This window comes from Balaenoptera ricei, chromosome 11 (assembly GCF_028023285.1).
Source record: "Balaenoptera ricei isolate mBalRic1 chromosome 11, mBalRic1.hap2, whole genome shotgun sequence".
NCBI lineage: Eukaryota > Metazoa > Chordata > Mammalia > Artiodactyla > Balaenopteridae > Balaenoptera > Balaenoptera ricei.
This window is the reverse complement of record NC_082649.1, coordinates 33,659,174-33,677,255: the sequence shown is the minus strand read 5'-3', so window position 1 is coordinate 33,677,255 and position 18,082 is coordinate 33,659,174. Positions and strand designations below refer to the sequence as shown.

Sequence of the window (18,082 nt, the reverse complement as noted above, 5' to 3'; positions counted from 1 at the left end):
TCTGACAAAAAAATGTCTCCAGACATTGCCAAAGGTCCCCACCCCCATAAGAACCACTGAGTTAAAATTAGGCACCAGGGCTGCGTGTTGAGACACCAGTGAGAGGCCTGTGGAAAAGAATTGGGAATAGTAGAGATTATTTTTCCCTCTCAAATCAGAATATATCTTCTTCAACTGTTTCCTTTGTTTAATTTCTTCGCGACTAGACCACAGGAATGTTCTAGAAGACAGTGTGTGTAACACTTCAGAGCTTGCATAGGAATCCTGGCTGTGCAGCTTGCTAGCTCTGTGACCTTGGGCAAGTTACTTAGCCTTTCCCTCTGTTTTCTCATCCATAAACTGGGGATAATAAAAATACCTACATCCTGGGGATGTTGGGAGGGTTCCTTGAAATAATATGCGTAAATGCTCAGAACAGTGCCTGGTACATAACAAGTTGTGGCAGGATAGGTTCCCGGGAGACTGAGATTTGTGTGCAGGACGTGTTTGGGGAGAGCCTTCAGGATGCACACCTGCGGGGTAAGGAGGGGAGGCGGCAGGACAGAGGGAGAAGCTGGGCCGCCCTGGGGAGCCCTGGAGCTATGAGGCATCTTCAGAGTTGTCCTGAGTTGGAAGAAGGGACCGTCAGCGACTGTGGGCCACCCCCAGGGAGCAGGCATGACCTTGGGTGAGCTGGCTCTCTTGTGGAAAGAGCAGCTGCATGGGGGGGTGGTGGTGTGATTGGGAGATTGGGATTGACATATATACACTAATATGGATAAAATGGATAACTAATAAGAACCTGCTGTATAAAAAAATAAATAAAATAAAATTCAAAAAAAAAAGCAGTTGCATGGAAAGGACAGTCCAGGAAAGGACCCAGCTGAGCGCAGTCAGCCGCTGGGGGAGCCACAGCTTCGGTCCTGAAAAGGGAGGGGTGTCAGGGCGGCAGCACGGCATCCGCGGTGTGAGTGCTCATTGGCCAGTATTATGAGGCTAGATTTCAATAGAAGCAATAGTGCTTCTACACTGTGGACACCAGGAATGACTGCCAGTCTAACAGCGCCCCGTGCCTCCTTTCAGTACCCTGCTTACCCCTACCCTGCTCTCTCCTCTTACTGCCCTCGCAGGAGAGGGGCTCATACCCACCCCAGCCACAGTGCCCTTGAGGCAGAGGGCAGAGCAGCCCGTGCTGGTTGGCTCTTCCCCATTCTCCAGCTCTGTGGCCTAGGCCAGGTCGCTTGGCCTGTCGGGAATTTAGCTTCTTCACTGGTACCTGGATGCTGCTTGCCCAGAGAGGGGTGGGATGATTAAATGGGATACTGCACAGCAGCAGTTCTCAAAGTTCGGTCCTTGAGTCATCAGGACTGGCAGCCGCATCTGGGGACTTGTTAGAAATGTGAATTCTCAGGACCCACTGCAAACTCATTGAATCAGGAGCTCTGGGAACGAGACCCAGGGATCTGTGTTTTCACGAAAGTCCTCCAGTGTTTCTGATGCACGGTCTATTCTGAGAAATACTGGCAGACGGGGCAGCACTTAGCTCCGTGCCAGGATCCTAAGGGGACCCCTGTCAACCTCAGCAGAATCTAAACCTGAACTCCATCTCCTGGGCTTGAGGTCAGGCACCTGTGAGTAGAGTGCCACCTGCTGGTTACAACCTGCCTCGCATGCACACACGAGATTCACACAAGGGATTCAGGCTAGACCCATGGGGCAAGGACAGCAGTGCTCGACACCAAGGCAAGTGACACAGACGTCCTTTCCTCACTCTCCTCCACTCTCCCTGGAGAAATCAGGTTAAAGTGAATGTCAAGAGCAGCTTTAAATGGCCAAAGATATTGGTCACCAAAGATATCAGCAGTGTGTGTGTTCGTGTCAGCAATAACAGGTACCCTTTCCCAAGGGTTTGAGTGTCAGAGACTGTAGGAGAAACAGGCAAACAGACAGCAGACCTCCTTCCTCTGCACGCTTGTGCATGCACTCCCTCCGGGGTCACAGGGCTGAGGGCAGCCTTGATGACCTGGTCACAGGCCAGCAAGGAGGGCCAACCACAGTGCTGAGCCAACAAACGGTGTGTCCCACGTGGTCACCTGCTCTGTTTGACCACCCGGCTCCCCTGGGTGGGAGAACTTTGAATTCTCCTGCTTTATATTCCAGTTACGTGTGTGTGTGTGTGTGTGTGTGTGTGTGTGTGTGTGTGTCTCCTGCACTTGACTGTGAGCCTCTTGCCTGCCTCCTGGCCTTGTACTGGGTGCCCCCCACCTCACCGAACTGTGGGATTGAATTGATAGAGGTTTGTGCTACCTCAGATATTTGGAACAAATGCTGGAAAGTTTTGAGCCAAAGGGCAGGAAGATCACAGCTAGGGTAGGAAAGAGAGAGACAGAGAGAGAGGAAGCAGGAGACTACCAAACCCTCTTTGAGTGGCTCAGAAAACAAATGACAGTGACAAGAAGTGGCAGGATATAGACCGCTGCTGTGAGGAAATCTTAAAGGAGACCGGAGGCTCAGTCTGTAGAAGACAAGATTGAAGAAATACAGTTTTCAGGAATGAGAAGGGAGCATCCCGCAGTTGGGGTGCCAGTGGCATCCCACCCCTGAGAGCAGCACTGGACACGTGATCCCACACTAAAGTGGGAGAAATGGAAAACAGCAAGTCTGCTGGGTCCCCACTCTGTGCATAGATCCCTCCTAGGCCCTGAGAACCCTGTGCAGGGAGCTCGCTGTTTAACAACAACAACAAAAAAACCAGGGACTTCCCTGGTGGCGCAGTGGTTAAGAATCCACCTGCCAATGCAGGGGACATGGGTTCGAGCCCTGGTCCAGGAAGATCCCACATGCCGCGGAGCAACTAAGCCCGTGCACCACAACTACTGAGCCTGAGCCTGTGCTGTAGAGCCCATGAGCCACAACTACTGAGCCCGTGTGCCACTACTACTGAAGCCTGCGCGCCTAGAGCCTGTGCTCCGCAACAAGAGAAGCCACCGCAATGAGAAGCCAGCACACCGCAACGAAGAGTAGCCCCCGCTCTCCAAAACTAGAGAAAGCCCATGGGCAGCAACAAAGACCCAATGCAGCCAAAAAAAAAAATAATTAATTTTTAAAACCCCTAGAACCATAAGGCTTTCTCCTGAGGGAGGGCTTTCCAGGTGGGCGGGACAGTGAACAAGTTGGTCCTGACTGGCTTCTGCCACCCTGGCCCCCAGCGGTGCTGTTCCTTCTCGTTGTGTGATCCACGTTTGGCAGAAACATTTCCAGTGGCCCCAGTAGCACAGGAACAGGCTGGAGAGCCCAAGCAGGGTGCTGAGGATGGAAGGAGATCAGAAGAGGAGCAAATGTGGAGTGCAGGTCGCTGGGCTGCCCGGCACTGGCAGCTCCAGGTGGCACAGGGGGCACTGGACCTGACCTGATGATACGAGGGCTGCCCGAGGCCCCCAGGCCTCATCCTATAAGGACCAGATGGGCCGCACCTGGTACCATCACTGCCCAGCTCCTTGTGTCTCCCCTTATTATCTTTTTTTGGCCGCACCGAATGGCTTGCGGGATCTTAGTTCCCCGACCAGGGATTGAACCCGGGTCTATGCCAGTGATAGCACTGAGTCCAAACCACTGGACCGCCAGGGAAGTCCCTCGTGTCTCCCCTTAGAGGGCATCGAGTCTCAGCCCATCAGGCAGGAGCCTCTTCAAGGCATCTTGACGCCTTTATGATGAAATGCAAGAGGCCCATCCCTAATACCATAACTCTGTGTCACACAGGAACCTCAGCGTTAGGTCAGGTCACACACTTCTAGAAACAAGAGGGTTATGTGGTCACGCATCCAAGGGAGACATGGCCTTTGCCCTCAAGGAACTTAAATAGTGCGTGACAGCATTTGATTAAATACTAACAGGTGGTCATTCAGCAGACACATATTAGTACCTGCTGGTGCCAGGAGCAGCACTAGATGCTGGGGATACTGGGATGAATAAGACAGGCAGCCCATGAGTTGTGGAGCATACAAGCTGCTGGGGGAGGGAGATGGGGAGCAAGTAACACCATGCGAGGGGGACTGGGGGCCTTTAACAGGAGCTGATGTGGCAGAGGGGGTGAGGGATGTCCGGCTGGGCCTGAAGGATGAGGAAGAGCCAGCCAAGGTAAGTGGCTGCAGCGGTGTGGAGGAGGGAGGGGTCTCCAAGCAGCGCAGGGCTGGGGCGGGCTTCCCGCAGGAGCTGATTTGTGCTGGGCTTGAAGAGCGAGTCAGCCTTGAGGAAGCAGAGGGGGCAGAGTAGTGAGGCCATCAGTCTGGCTGCTCTGGCCTCAGGATCCTGTGAGAGGGAAGTAAGGGGAGAGGCGAGGCTGAATCTGAGTGGCTGGCAGGGATCCACATGGAAATGGCCGGGAGGGCACTTTCAAGTTAGAAATGGGGAGCTCAGGTGCAGGTGAGACGGGGGCGAAACTCAAGTCTCCTGAAAAGGAAACTATGGAGATGGAAGACTGGGAGGAGGAGAGGTGCCGGGACACCTGGGCGGAGGAAGGGCGCCGGGCTGGAGGACAGGAGACTGCAGAGCACGTTCTGTAGAAGCTCAGAGAATGGTTCTCAAGGAGGGGAGGGAGGAGTGGCTCTTCTGTGCCAAGTGTTAACGAAGCTTCTAGAGCTCTGAGCATTGGGCAGGGAGCACAGGATCATCCAGGTAAAGAGGGAGCATTCGCAATGCGTTGCCTTGGTCACCGCCCCTCTCCCAGAAGCTCACCTTTTCTCACCTTCCTGGCCAAAAACATCCCGAGGCCCCAACAGCGGGTCTGCAGCAGCCGGCCATCCCTGTGCCGTCAGAGGGAAGAAGCCCAGCTCCTCTGCCTGGAATCAGTGGCCGCCCATCCTGGGCAGCTGACTCATGGTGGGAAGCCAGCATCGCCTTCGAGCTGCAGAGATGAAAGCGGCCACAGGCCACTGAGGGTAGGCAGGTGGTGGGTGAGCAGGCAGGGGCAGGCCCGCCTGACATCTGAGCACTTAGGAAGCTCCTCCCTTATGCCTCCCAGGTGGGAGGCACCTCTCCCCTGCAGCTTCCTGCAGGAGTGGGAGGAAGCCTCTCTGTTTCATTGAAGCCCAGCCCTGGAGAAAGCTGTGCTCCCTTTGGGAGAAGAGGACCCTTCAAGTATTGCTGACTGCAGGCCCCAGGACCTGCCCCCGCTGCTGCTTTGGGCTGGGCCTCAGAGAGGGGTTCTAGCCCCTAGGGCTTGGGCCACGTCCAGGGAGCAGTGAGGAGGCTCCAGAAACCAAGGTGCAACCAACTCGATCCAGGAACACCTGTGCCACCTACACCCATTAACTTTTTGTACTAGCTTTTCCCTCCTCAGGCCCTCCTGCATCCCTGCTCTGATAGAAAGGTATAAAGTTCAGGGAAGGTGTGATTGGGAGAGGGATGAATGGGTGGGAATGGATACAGCTAGAAGGAAGGCGGCTGTGAGGAAGCAGACAGAGTTTGGAGTCAGGTGGGCTATTCTGAGCAATTCACCTTTCTTCTTGGAGCCTTAATTTTCTCATCAGCAACATGGAATTAAGAGTATTACGAGGCCAACACATTTCAGAGGACTGTGGTGAGTAAATGAGGGAAGGAATGAACCTTCCAAACTGTCAAAATTAAGCGTTGGTGGTTACCATGACCATCATTGCATCAGGAGTGCTCAGCGTGAAGTCCACGGAGCCCAGTTTGAGGGGGTGGGGGGTGTCTGTGGAGTGCCTGAAATAATGTGTAAAAATGCACGTGGGGTATCTTTCTGGGGTGAGGATCCATAGCTCTCATCAGCTTTTTGAAGACGTCTGGGCCCAACAAAGCTTAAGACCCAGACACAGCACGAGCCCATCCCCATCACTTTTGAGATGAGTTAGCCGAGACCCAAGGTCACACAGCTTGTCAGAGGCAAGGCCAGATGTGGGACCCTGATGCCCCAACCCTCTGCTCCCGCTGCCCCTTCCTTGTCAGGGGAGGGGAAAGAAGAGTTAGGAGGGAGCAGGGGTGGGGCTGGGGGCGGAGGAGCAGCCAGAGGCAGGGCCCCTGTCCTCACTCTGTTACCAGATGAGGGCCTCGCGGTACAGGGCAGGGGACGGTGAGAGACAGAACAAGGGAGCCCCAGGATGCGAGAGGGAGGCCCTTCCTGGAAGCACAAGTTGCTGAATAAGTGAGTCGTCCTCCTAGCATCCCTTTCCCAACAACCCCCCCGCAAAAGGCTCAGACACAGGAAACACAAGAAACACACTCTCTCCCTCACACTGTCTTGAGATGACCTCTGGTTCTCAGTTTCCTCTTCTGGGAAATTTAAAGATGCCATGTCAAAGCTTTACGGAAAACCATGAAGGGCCACATGCAAACGTTAAGGTAGTCATGACCCAAAGATGCAGTTTCCTGAGCGGCTCCTGAGTACCAGACACGTGCTGGATGCTTGGCCTAAATCGGCATAAACGTCACCCCTTCAAGAGGCCTCCCCTGACCAGCCAAAGTAAATCCACTTCTCTCTCCCACCCTCCAGTTATGCTCATAGTCCTGTTCCTTCCCTTCCTACCACTTATTATAATAGAGGCTGTTTCTGTGCGTTTCTTCCATCCTCTCTCCTCCACGAGACTACAGTCTGGCCATGGGCAGGAGGCGTGTCAGTGTGTTGATGGCTGTATATCCGTGCTAAGCACAGTGCCTGCCATCTAGTAGTCACTCAAATCCTTGTTAAATGAACGCATGCATGACTGTCTCTAGTCTTCACAACAGCCTTATGAGGTAGGTTATCACGCTCACTGTACAGAAGAAGAAACGGAGGTTCAGAGAGTCAGAGACTTGCTGAAGGGCACAGTTTGTTATCACCAGACTTCAGCTCTGCTCCTTCCCCTTGAAGGACTTGGAGAATGAGGAAACCTAAGGGTCAGAGAGAGAGTTTGGTCCAGCATAATGTCTCCAGTTCGGCCACCACCCTGCGCTCAGCCTTCCCCAGTTGCGCTCCCCCAACCTCTGATCATACCCCAGTAGCTCCCAGTCATCAATCCACAGCCACAGAGCTGGAGGCCATCCAAACTGGCCTGTTTATTTCCCAAGCCAAGTGAGAATCAGTCCTTCCCTGCCCACCCCAGAGCAAGATACAGTTGGGAATCCACACCCCACCCCTCAAGCCTTAACACAGCAGATAAATTAGTGAACTCTTTTATAAAACATTCTACAGGGAAAATACATATATATAGAGAGAGCCAGTGCTGGCACTGGGGTGGGGTTCGTTTCTTAGACACAGGTAACCAGATCCTGCCCCATCAGGGCGCCCACCCACCCCTGCACTCTCTTTCCCTGAAGTGGTCATCTGCTATCCCCACACCCTGTTACCTTGGCTGGTTAGCACAAATCATAGAGGTCCATCATCGTGCCCCCAAAGGGAACTGCTTCCTGGCTGCCCCTACCAGCCTGCTCCTCTGAGGTGGGCACCCCCTGCCCTTCCTCCTTACCCAGGTAGCCTTCCTTGGCCTGGCCCCAGGAATTCAGCCCACCAAGACCTGAAGACAGAAGATTGACCAAAGAATATTGTTTCCTGATATGTTTGGTGACCATATATTATCTAAACCAGGACTTTTTTGAAAGTGGAAGGGGTTCTCACTCACTGGAAAACAGGCATAAACCCAGACTTCCCAGCAAAGTACAAATGGTCACCCTACTGATAGGGCTCCCCTGCTCTGAACTGGCCCAGTCCTGCCACTCTTGACTTTCCAAAACACGTTGCATACTTGCAGCAAACTCCTCTCAGACCTCTATTCCCATCTCTGTCACCTTCTACTCTACAAGGCCTTCTGGCATCTTGGTTACACATTCTAAGGCCTCAGTAATATTGGAGACCTGTAGTATTGGGGTTGGGAGGGGTGGTTGGGAATGATGCCCCTCCAAATCCCATATAGGACCTGGCCATGTAAGGCCTTTGGTGTCAAGCCCCAGGCTTTCTGGCTCCTTGGGCCCGATCCCCCAAATCATGGCTGCCTGGGTCTGAATAGAAAAGCAAGCTTTAATCCTCTGTCTTCCATCCCAAACCTGCCACGTCTTCTCTCTCTAGGCCTTCCTGTAGCTCAGGGCCAGGGAGAAATGAACCACCAGTACCCCTATCCCCACCCTTGGTCAATGCAAAGCACTTTGTTCCAGTACCTTCTCTACATGTTGTGCATGCATATTCCTGCTCACACCTCAATGTGGCTCCTGTGCTAGGAACCCCAGGTGTCGCCTCTGGGAGTGGCAACTGGAGGACTGGTGGAGGCTGAGGAGGTCAACCTGTAGCACCCTGCACCCCCAACCCAGACAGGGCTGGGCCTCAGCCCCTCATGAAGGCCTGACCAGCAATCACAGCCATCCCGATGGGTTCCCATTCTAAGCGAGCGCTCCAGCCCTTGCTTTTAGAACCTGCTCAGTAGGCCTGCTTGGAAAACTGCTTTCAATAAGCCTTGCTAAAGCAAATAGTACCAGACAGTGAAAACTCAGGCTCCAGCTCCTTAAAGGTCCCTCCTCTCCTCCCTCCTTCCCCCTCCCACCCCCATCTGCAGACAGTCCACAGCCACACCAGTGCTTTGGGAAACAGAAGTTCAATCTTACTCTTCCTGGGGCCACTGCTTCACTTGTTGTCCCCCTGTCTGTCTTTGGGAAACAGACTTCTCTGTGTCTGAGTGAGGCTACTTAACACCTGCTGCGTCCCTCCCACCCCCCACAAAAACAAGTGCCCGGATCCGACCCCTTGGAGAGGAACTGAGAAAACCCTGGGCTCAGGATGGGGCCTTCCTATGGGCCCCCGAGTAGGCATAGGAGATGGGATGCCGGGTCCCGGGCCTCACGGTGAATGTGTTGATGGAGCTTCCATAGTGGGGGTTGCTGTGGGGAGACCTGGTGGGGAGCAGGAGAGAGATGAGGTTAATATCTGGTTAACCAACACCGCTTCCATCTCCCCCAGGGCTCAGCGCAATGGAGCTGCCCCACAAGCTCAGGGCTTACCACCCCCAGAGTGGGACCCCAGTATTGACTCACCAGACACAGGGCTTCCCTCCTGTCTAGGCCCTGATGCCAGAGTACATGCCTCATACCCTTCTGCTCAGAACACTTCCCTCCTAGCCTGGCTCTGGACGCATCTCTGTGACGGGAAATCCCAGCACCCAAGGACCACTCAGGTCTCCCCCCACCCCACACTGGGACTCCAGGGAGTGGGAGAGAGGAGAGAGAAGAGGGAGCTGGTGGGGAAAGCAGGAGGAGGGGGAAAGAGAAAACAAAGGAGATAACGGGAAATAAGGAAGCAGATAAAGGAAGCGCCAAAGGCGCCCTCTCCAGGTGAAGTGTGCCTCCCTCCTCCTTCTCTCTGCCCTGAGAGCCAGAGGGGAGAAAACCAAATGCCCCAGACTGATGGCCTTGGCCTGGCCAGCTCCCCCGTGGTCCAGGGGAGAGCCTCCCTCTCCCCTGGCTTCCCAGCCCAGGCTCCCGCCATCACCCTGGCCCGCAACTCACCTGCGGGTAGCCGGGGCGCAGCCGCAGTCGCCGCAGTTGCCGCCGCCGCCGCCGCCGCCGCCGCAGGGCGCTTTGTACTTGGCCTCTCCGCGGGGGGCGCCCTCCAGGGACATCTTCCGCACGTGCAGGCCGGCGGGGGGCGCGCGACCCGTCGAGTTGACGCGCCGCATCTCCGGGCGTCCGGGCGCTGCGAAGGGCCCTCTGGGCTGCGGCCCGAAGCAGTTGGGGGAGGTCGGGCTGCGGCCAGTGCCGCCCCGGGGCAGCCTGGGGCTGCGGTGGGTCTCCCCGACGACGTACAGGCGCTTCTTGATAAGCGAACGGCCCCCGCCCGAGAAATGGTCCAGGCCCCTGGCGGCCCCGGAGGGGCCCGCACTGGCGGAAAAGAGCGAGAAGCCGCAAGCGGGGCCCGCGTCCGCGAGCTGCCCCAAGTCTGAGAAGTTGTTCCGGGGAGGGGAGCCCCGGCGCCCCAGATACTGCAGGGCGCGGGGCGGGGGCGCGGGGTCATTGCTGAATTCTGGCGGCGGTGGGATGACCTCAAAGTTGAACTCCACCTCCTCCCTCCTGTGGGAAGGAGGAGGGGAAGAGGAGGACTTGGGCAGCAGGCGGCCCCGGGGGAGGCTGGAGGGCGCTGGTCTTTCCCAGGCCACGGGGGCCTGCGGCTCCGTCTTTGTCCAGCTGTACCCGCGGCTGGGCTCCATGCCCTCTGGGTCTCTGCGGGTCTGGGGCTTCCACTGACTGGTTACCTTGGGCTGTCCTGGCGAGGTTAGCTGGGGGTCCTTCTCAGTCTCCTTGGGTACCTTGGGGACCACTGTGAAGGAGTTGGGCTGGCCGTCGTTGTAGAAGATGCTGTCAGAGCCTGCCCTGGGCTGGCTGTGGCCACGGAGACTCCCTGGCAGGGAGGACTGGCCCAGGGCAGCCCCTCTGGACCTCCCCTTCTGTGCCCTCTGCCTGGCTGCAAGGAGCAGAGCCATCGCGGAGCCCTGCTCCACCACCTCCCCTGTCACTGGATGCCTGAGGAGTTCCTCAGCGGGCGGGGCTGAGGCAGGGGGCTTGGCTGGCAGCCCCTGGGGATCCTTCACCTCCACAGGCTCCCCTGACCCTACAGCCTCTCCTCTGGACAGGGTGGGCATCACCACGGCCACATCTCTGCTGGGGCTGTTCTGGCTGCGATGGGGCTTATAGAGAAATGGCACCTCTTCTCGGCCAGGGGATATCTTTGGGGGGAGGGCTGGAGATGAGAGGGCTCCCTGTGTAGGCTTACTGGTCTCTGAGGAGCGCCCTTCTGCCTCTGACTTGGAGGGCACTGCAAGTTCTTGATGTTCTGGCTTCTCCCACTGCCCAGCTGGGACTAGGTTCTTCTCTGCTATCAGTTGGGATGATGTGGTGGGCAGAGGTGTGGCCTTGGGTGGTGTGGCTGGTCCAGGTGTGGCCTTGGGTGGTGTGGCTCGTCCAGGTGTGGCCTTGGGTGGTATGGCTGATCCAGGTGTGGCTGGCTCAGGTGTGGCCTTGGGTGGTATGGCTGATCCAGGTGTGGCTGGCTTAGGTGTGGCCTTGGGTGGTGTGGCTGATCCAGGTGTGGCTGGCTCAGGTGTGGCCTTGGGTGGTATGGCTGGTCCAGGTGTGGCTGGCTCAGGTGTGGCCTTGGGTGGTATGGCTGGTCCAGGTGTGGCTGGTCCAGGCGTGGCCTTGGACTGGAGTGGTGTGGTTGGCAGAGGGGTGGTGGATAGAGGTGGCAGATTCTTGGCCACGGGCTTGGAGAATTTGCCATTATCAGCCCTGTTTTCAAAGATTCTTCCCCCTTCTAGCTGAGGTTTGGGAGGCAGAGACCCTCTGCTGGGCTTGGCTTCCTTCTCTGCTGATGAGGAAAGCTGGGCCTCCAACTTATTCCGGATCTGCCAGATGCTAGGAGTTGGCAAGTCTTGGGGGATGTAGTCCACAGGCGGGAGGGTCAGGCTGGTGGCAGCCTTCCTCTCTGGCTGGCTGCAAGGACTCTCCTCAGGAACACTTGGGGGTGCCTCCTTCTCTGGCAGGCTTGGGGGCGCCTCCTTCTCTGGCAGGCTTGGGGGCGCCTCTTTCTCTGGCAGGCTTGGGGGCGCCTCTTTCTCTGGCAGGCTTGGGGGCGCCTCTTTCTCTGGCAGGCTTGGGGGCGCCTCTTTCTCTGGCAGGCTGGGGCCCTTCTGGCTCTCCTTTCCCTGAGAGGCTGCAATTGGGCCTGGTCTATGACTGGCAAACCGGTCCTCTCTCCTGGAGCCACAGAGATAGGCTGACAGCTCGTTCCGCAGCTTTGCCATCTGGCTGGGATCCCGCCAGTCCACGGACTCTGAAGAGGCTGTGTCCTCCGGGCTGGGGGGGTCAAGTTTGGGTTTGGGAGCAGGAGAGCTGGACTTGGGTCTTTTCATAACCCCAGCCGGTGGAGGGGCTGCCTTCTCAGCAGATGGCAAAGGAGGGGCAGCTGGGGGCAGGGGGGGTGCTGGGGGAGGGAGTGGGGGTGGAGGAGGGGGCAGGGGAGGGGCTGGAGGTGGAGTCTCGGCTTGTTCACTTGTCCAGGCCTGGGACTGGCTCGGCCTCGGACTGGCTGGTGCCGTAGCCCTGGGCTCCTCGGGATGGTCTGGCTCAGTGGCCCTGTCGGGGTAGACCTGGGACGCGGGGCGGATGTGGAAGCTGGGAGGCAGTGGGAGTCGACTGGGGGCCTTCTTGGTGGCCTTTCCTTCCTCAGGAAGAGCCCCTTGTGCTTCCTGACTGGAGATGGATGAAATCCTGACTGGGGTTGGGGGAGGCACCTTGAGCGAGCTGGGGAAGGTGAGGTGGATCTCTGGTCCCAGGAGGCTCCCCTTGGGCTCAGCAGGGCTCCTGGGGGGGCTGCCTCTGGGGGCCTCTGGCTGCCCGTCACTCAGCGCTACCTCTGATTTCCACTTGGTGACACCCACAGCGGGGAAGGGGTGAGTCCCCGGTGTATGAGGAGACACTGGAGCTGGGGGAGCCGGGGCTGGCAAAAGGGGTGGGGGTGGGGCAGGGGGAATGAAGTCCGGAGGGGTGGGTGTGGATGGGGAGGGAAGGGGGGGTGCGGCGGATAGGGCCCCCATTACTGGGGGCAGAGGTGGGGCCACGCTGGGCGGGGACGGGGGTTCCAGCAGCAGCAGCGGGGGAGGCGGGGGAGCTGTGGAAGGTGGAGGTGGTGGTGAGGGCTCCTCTTGAGGCTGCGGAGTGTCTGAGGGTGGTGCCGGGGCTGGGCCCGGGGGTGGCGGGGGGATGAGCAAGTCCTGGCCATAGTGCCTGGGCCTTAGGTCCCCCACAGAGCTGTATAATCGGAGGTTGCCGTTGATGAGCTTGCTGGTGCCTGGAAGGAGGGAGAGGCAGAGATGAGAAGGGCAAGAAGGCAGCCGGGCTTGCCCATCTCTGAGTGCCCAGGGCAGGGCGGGGTGGGCTCCTGAGAGAGTAGCTGGCCGGTTTCGTGCCTCTCCTTTTGAACACCGCGTGAGGAGCAGCCATGTCTCGAGTCTCCTGAGCTCTCCTGGGAGTGACCCTCTTCTTTCTAGGGAGGGGCCCCTGCCTGTCCCTGGCACAGCCTCTGGAGCCTGTGCTAAATCTTCTCCATAGGCTCCCGAGGCTCACCCTTCTCTGCCCCGCTCACAGTCCTGTATATAATCCCTTTACTAAACTCTCTTCAGTTAGGCCTTTCAAGTGCACCAAGTGTTTCTTACAGGTGCCTTGGCTGGTACAAAGCCAGAAAGGCCAGGGTTCAAATCCCGGCTCTTCCACTTACTAAATGTGTAACTTGAGACACATTCATTAACCTTGCTGAGCCTCAGTTTCATCATCTGAAAAATGGGAACGATGTCAGCACTTACCTCATAAAGCTGTTGTGAGGATTAAGCAAGAGAATTCATGTAAATGCATGGCAAGAGCTTATCAGGTGCTAGGCCCATAGTAGGTGCTTAACGAACGGTAATCACTTTGACCACTACCACCTGTGCTTACCTTTTCGTTCAGCGTAAGACAGACAGGGAAGGTGGCAGAGATAGGAAGTCATGGATGGGGGCAGGGGCCTGGAGACCTCAGTAAGGAAGTCTGGGTGAAAGTTTGGGAGGGAGAAATTTGCATGAGCAACTCTTGCTTTCTAAAGATCCTGAATCTACCAAGAACCCAGCTTTCCACCTCATAGAGAACTTCTGGAACAGATTCTGGACTGCAGGATGGATGGGGGTCTGTGGAAACGAGGTGACCTGGACGACCAAGGCGCCAGAGGGATGCTGAGCCCCCCTGGCCCCAGCGGCTCACATCCCTCCCTTCTTGGCCCCAGTCCCTGCCCCCTCCCTATTGTCTGCAGGCCACCAGGATGCCCTGATTACTTCTCTCTGAGGGGCACCTGTCCTTCACCTCTCCTCCTCTCAATTTCTAGCACAGAGAAAAACAAACCTGGGAATGGGCAGCTCTGAAGGGCTCCTCCCAGCTGTCTGACTTCAAAACAAACGCCAGACCGAGAGTGGGGAGGGGGAAAACCAACACCCATTGAGCACCCAAGTGTTAGGAGCTGGGACACAGCAGTAAAAGACAAACCAAGAAGTAGTCAAAATACTGGCTCTCGTGGAGCTTGTGTTTTAATGGGACAATGAGACAGGCAATAAACATAATATATTAGTAAATTAATACCACATTAGGTGATGAGTAATATGGGGGAAACCCAGGAGGGGTGGTAGGGGTGCAATGTGAATAGGGTGGTCAGGGAAGACCTGGCTGAGAAGGTGACACTGGAGCAAAGAGGGAAAGAGGGAGGCGAGAGCTGTGCACACGTGCAGGGAAAGAGCAGTCAGGGCAGTGGGAACTGCAGCGCAAAGACCTGAGGGTGGAAATGTGCCTGGATATTGAAGGAGCAGCAAGGAGACCGGGATGGCGGAGCAGCGAGAGACGGGAAAGCCAGCAGGAGATGAGGCCAGGTAGGGCCAGATTCTGGCGGTCCTGGCAAGAACCCTTCCACTGGGTGACAAGGGAAGTCACTGGCGGGTTTTGAGCAGGGTATGACAAGAAGTGACTTGTGTCCCATCCAGTACTTAGTTTACTCTTCCAGAACTGGAATTGTCTTGCCCGTGGCTCACTGGAAGATACGGAGGTGCAAGGGGTTAAGTGATTTGCCCCAGGGAGCGAAGCTAGTATGCAGGGGAGCTGGGACTCGAAGCCAAGTCTGCCTGACTCCAGGGTTCTCTCTACCACTCACGGTGAACTTGTTCCTGCTCTGGCCTCAGCCCTCACCATCCTTCCCCTACTGGGCCTTAGCCAACCGTGGCTCTCCTCATCTCCCACCCACAACAGCCAGCAGCCAAGAGACCTGGGGACTCCAGCTTTCTCACCAGCTGGGGAGGGGGGACCAGACGCTTGGGCTTAAGGAGGAAAAAAAAAAAGATGGACAAGCCCCAAGCCTAGGGTCCTCTTACCTGTCATTTGTTTGTCTGCAAAGCTGTCTGGGACAGAGGGGGTGGGCACAGCCAGTCCATGGTTCTCCTGGGCATCCTGAAAGAGAGCAGAACAGTTAGGGGACAGGGAAAGACAGATGGTTCTTAAATCGCTGCTCTGTGAGGCCATTTTATTGCTGGAAAATCCACAGTGATGGTTGCACAACCTTGTGAGTATACTAAAATATAAAAGGGCTCATTTAAAAGGGTGAATTTTATGATATAGTCGAGTCTTGTTATTCGCGGTAGTTAGGGTCTGTAAAGTTGCTAGGAACACTCAATTAGCAAAAACTGGATCAAAATGCCTGAGGGAAATACAGGGTTAGGTTCCTGTAAACCTTGGTCAAGGCACTTACATCAGCTGATCAATACATAACTTTGTTTTATGCGTGTTTCTGTTTAAAGAGACCTTATTTAATATCTATCGTTGACTCACTGACACTGAACTCATGGCCAACAGCACAATAACTCACACCTTGGGAGCTTACCTAACACATGTATTTTCTCTGTAATGCACCTCACCTAGCCTCCTTGCATGTAGGGATGTCAGACGGCACATCAGCCCTATGTTTGGGGACTGTTTTAAATAGCAAAATCACCAACAAAAAGCAAAGAAATATGAAAAAACATGGCACTAAATAGAAAAGGATGCTTATTTACAGCATGAGGGCTGAAACAAGAAAGCAAAGTGTCTTGTTCGACCTCAGCAGGGCCCGTGTGCATCAGGTGACTCAAATTTTTCACTACTCTGCGTAGGTCCAAAGCATCTTGAGTACTGATTTGGGGGGGTTACAAATAAATTTTAGCAAGCAGGCGAATTTGCAGATACAGAATCTGCAAATAATGAGAATCAACTGTATATAAATTGTATCTCAGTTAGAACAGAACAAACAAAAAAATTCTGCGTGACTCCCCAGGGACGGCCACAAGATAAAAAGCCAAACCCCTCAGCCTGGCCTCCTGTTCACTCTTAGTTTTCATTAGGTATTTACAGAAAAGTACCTAAGTAAAAAGTGGTGAACTGGAGTACCGACAGCACTGCAGATGCCCTTCTGATCTCTAAGCTTGGCAGACCATAATGCGTTTACACAGCTGTCGGTATGTACATACTGTTTTACATTCTTTTTTTTTTCCCCCAAACACACATTTCCATATGTCAACAACGTCCACACACCTGTCCTTTGGAGGAGCTGTGGAGCATTTTATGGTCACTTTCAAGGTCCTCAACACCCTGTTCTCATCCTTCCCAGCCAATGTTTATTTCCACTCACTTGTTACAGCCATCCTGCATTCTAGCTGGACCAACTCCCTCTCCAGGATCCTTCCAACCCACACATCTGGTTCACGTTCATCTCTGACGCTGGGTGTTGGTCAGGCTGTGCTCCTCTTCCCACCCTCCATTTCTAACAATACCACCCATTGCTCTGTGCTCTAAACATATGATCGCCATCACACCACTCTGTGAAGAAGCTATCCCCATTTGTCAGAGACCGCGGAGGCTCAGAAATGTTTGGTAAGTTGTCTATAGTCACATGACCAGTGCTGTCAAACACAGGTCTGTGGAGCTCCCACCCCTGGGTATTTTGCTTCTCTAAAGTCTAAGTCTCTCATCCTGCAAGGATTCACTGAGCCCCTCTAGAAAGACGGTAGCAGGGAAGGGGAAGCTCTGGAGCCAGACTGCCTGGATTTGAATTCCGGCTCTGCCACCTAGTAGCTGTATTGACTGTGCCAGTGACGTAAGCTCTCAGTTTCCCTGACTATGAAACTGTGATGAAAATAGAATTTACCTATTCTAGGGAAGCTGTGAGGATTAAGTGATGCAATACACAAAAAGCACTTAGCTCCTGGCACGTAGTGAAAGCCCAATAAATGTTAGTTCTTGTTGTTATTCCTAAGGAGCCATCCCTTGTCTGCACCAGCCCACACTGACCTACCCTGTTCAGAGCAACCCACAGCCAAGCCCCATAGGGAGGACTTCTGTTTGCTCTCTAGATATTCCCCCAGTTCCTCCAATAAGATGTGGTTGCTCCTTGGAGCCCAGGGACATGTTTTACACGAATCCCCCAAAGCGGGACACATAGTAAGCCAAGTTGTTACTCGCTGATGGGCTGATGGTGCCAACTCTCTAGACTTAATGGTTTAATATATAAGAAGGGGGATTCAAGGTAGATGTTTCAGAAATATCCACAAGACCCTGGGTTACCAAGGGCAATCTCAGAATTACTCTCTGGCCATTTGAGGGCAACAAACAACCCATCTTCTTGTTCTTAAAGAATTCTGGGGACTTCCCTGGTGTCGCAGTGGTTAAGAACTCACCTGCCAATGCAGGGGACATAGGTTCGAGCCCTGGTCCGGGAAGATCCCACATGCCACAGAGCAACTAAGCCTGTGTGCCACAACTACTGAGCCTGAGCTCTAGAGCCCACAGGCCACAACTACTGAGCCCGCACACCATAACTACTGAAGCCCACGCACCTAGAGCCCGTGCTCCACAACAAGAGAAGCCACTGCAATGAGAAGCCCGTACATGGCAACGAAGAGTAGCCCCCGCTCACCGCAACTAGAGAAAGCCCGTGAGCAGCAACAAAGACTCAACACAGCCATAAATAAATAAATAAATAAAAAGAATTCTGAAGCTGGAATGGCCTTGTTCCATCATCTACTCTTTTTTTCTGCCTCTATTTGATTCACACGGCCACACACCTGTTCTTAACATCTGTCAAACCCAGTGATCCTGCATTCTGAGATGCAGCACACACACACACACACACACACACACACACACACACACGACTGATTGTCTAATAACCCTCATCAAGTATGTATACTCTGATTTTGATAAGATGTAGGCCAGGCCTTTAAAAGCCAGGGTTGAGATCCCTCGATTACTCTTTTGCATGTAGTTGGAAAGTAGAAAGACCTGGGGACTTATCATCAAAAGTCTTTGGATTCCATTCGTGCTCTGGATTTTGCCAGTGCACACGTGTGGTGGTGTGGTGTGACCACCAGTCACACCAGTGGTGTGACCTTGGATGAGGTGTGACCTTGTTCCTTGCCAGTGGTGTGACCTTGGATGAGCCATAGCGACGATGATGTTAATCTATCATCTATGCACCAACTGTGTGCCAGCACTATGTTATCTCAAATCCCTTAACAGAGCCAGGGTGCACACC

At 54.8% G+C, this 18,082-nt stretch overlaps 1 protein-coding gene across 5 annotated transcripts in view; it reads right to left on the bottom strand.

Moving 5' to 3' along the window:
• Positions 1-166: 166 nt before the first annotated feature.
• Positions 167-18,082, bottom strand: part of C11H6orf132 (chromosome 11 C6orf132 homolog) — a 38,989-nt gene continuing 21,073 nt past the window's right edge. The window contains exons 3-6 of one of the 5 annotated variants that reach the window (XM_059938695.1): positions 14,892-14,967; positions 9,463-12,799; positions 4,724-4,882; positions 167-3,285 (exon numbers count right to left, since the gene is read on the bottom strand). In XM_059938695.1, coding sequence (XP_059794678.1) covers positions 2,895-3,285; positions 4,724-4,882; positions 9,463-12,799; positions 14,892-14,967 — 3,963 coding nt within the window. In that variant the 3' untranslated portion in view covers positions 167-2,894. Of the gene's footprint in view, positions 4,288-4,713; positions 4,883-7,009; positions 8,851-9,462; positions 12,800-14,891; positions 14,968-18,082 lie in introns of those variants that run through there. The other 4 variants (XM_059938697.1, XM_059938696.1, XM_059938698.1 and 1 more) reach the window with 4 other exon arrangements.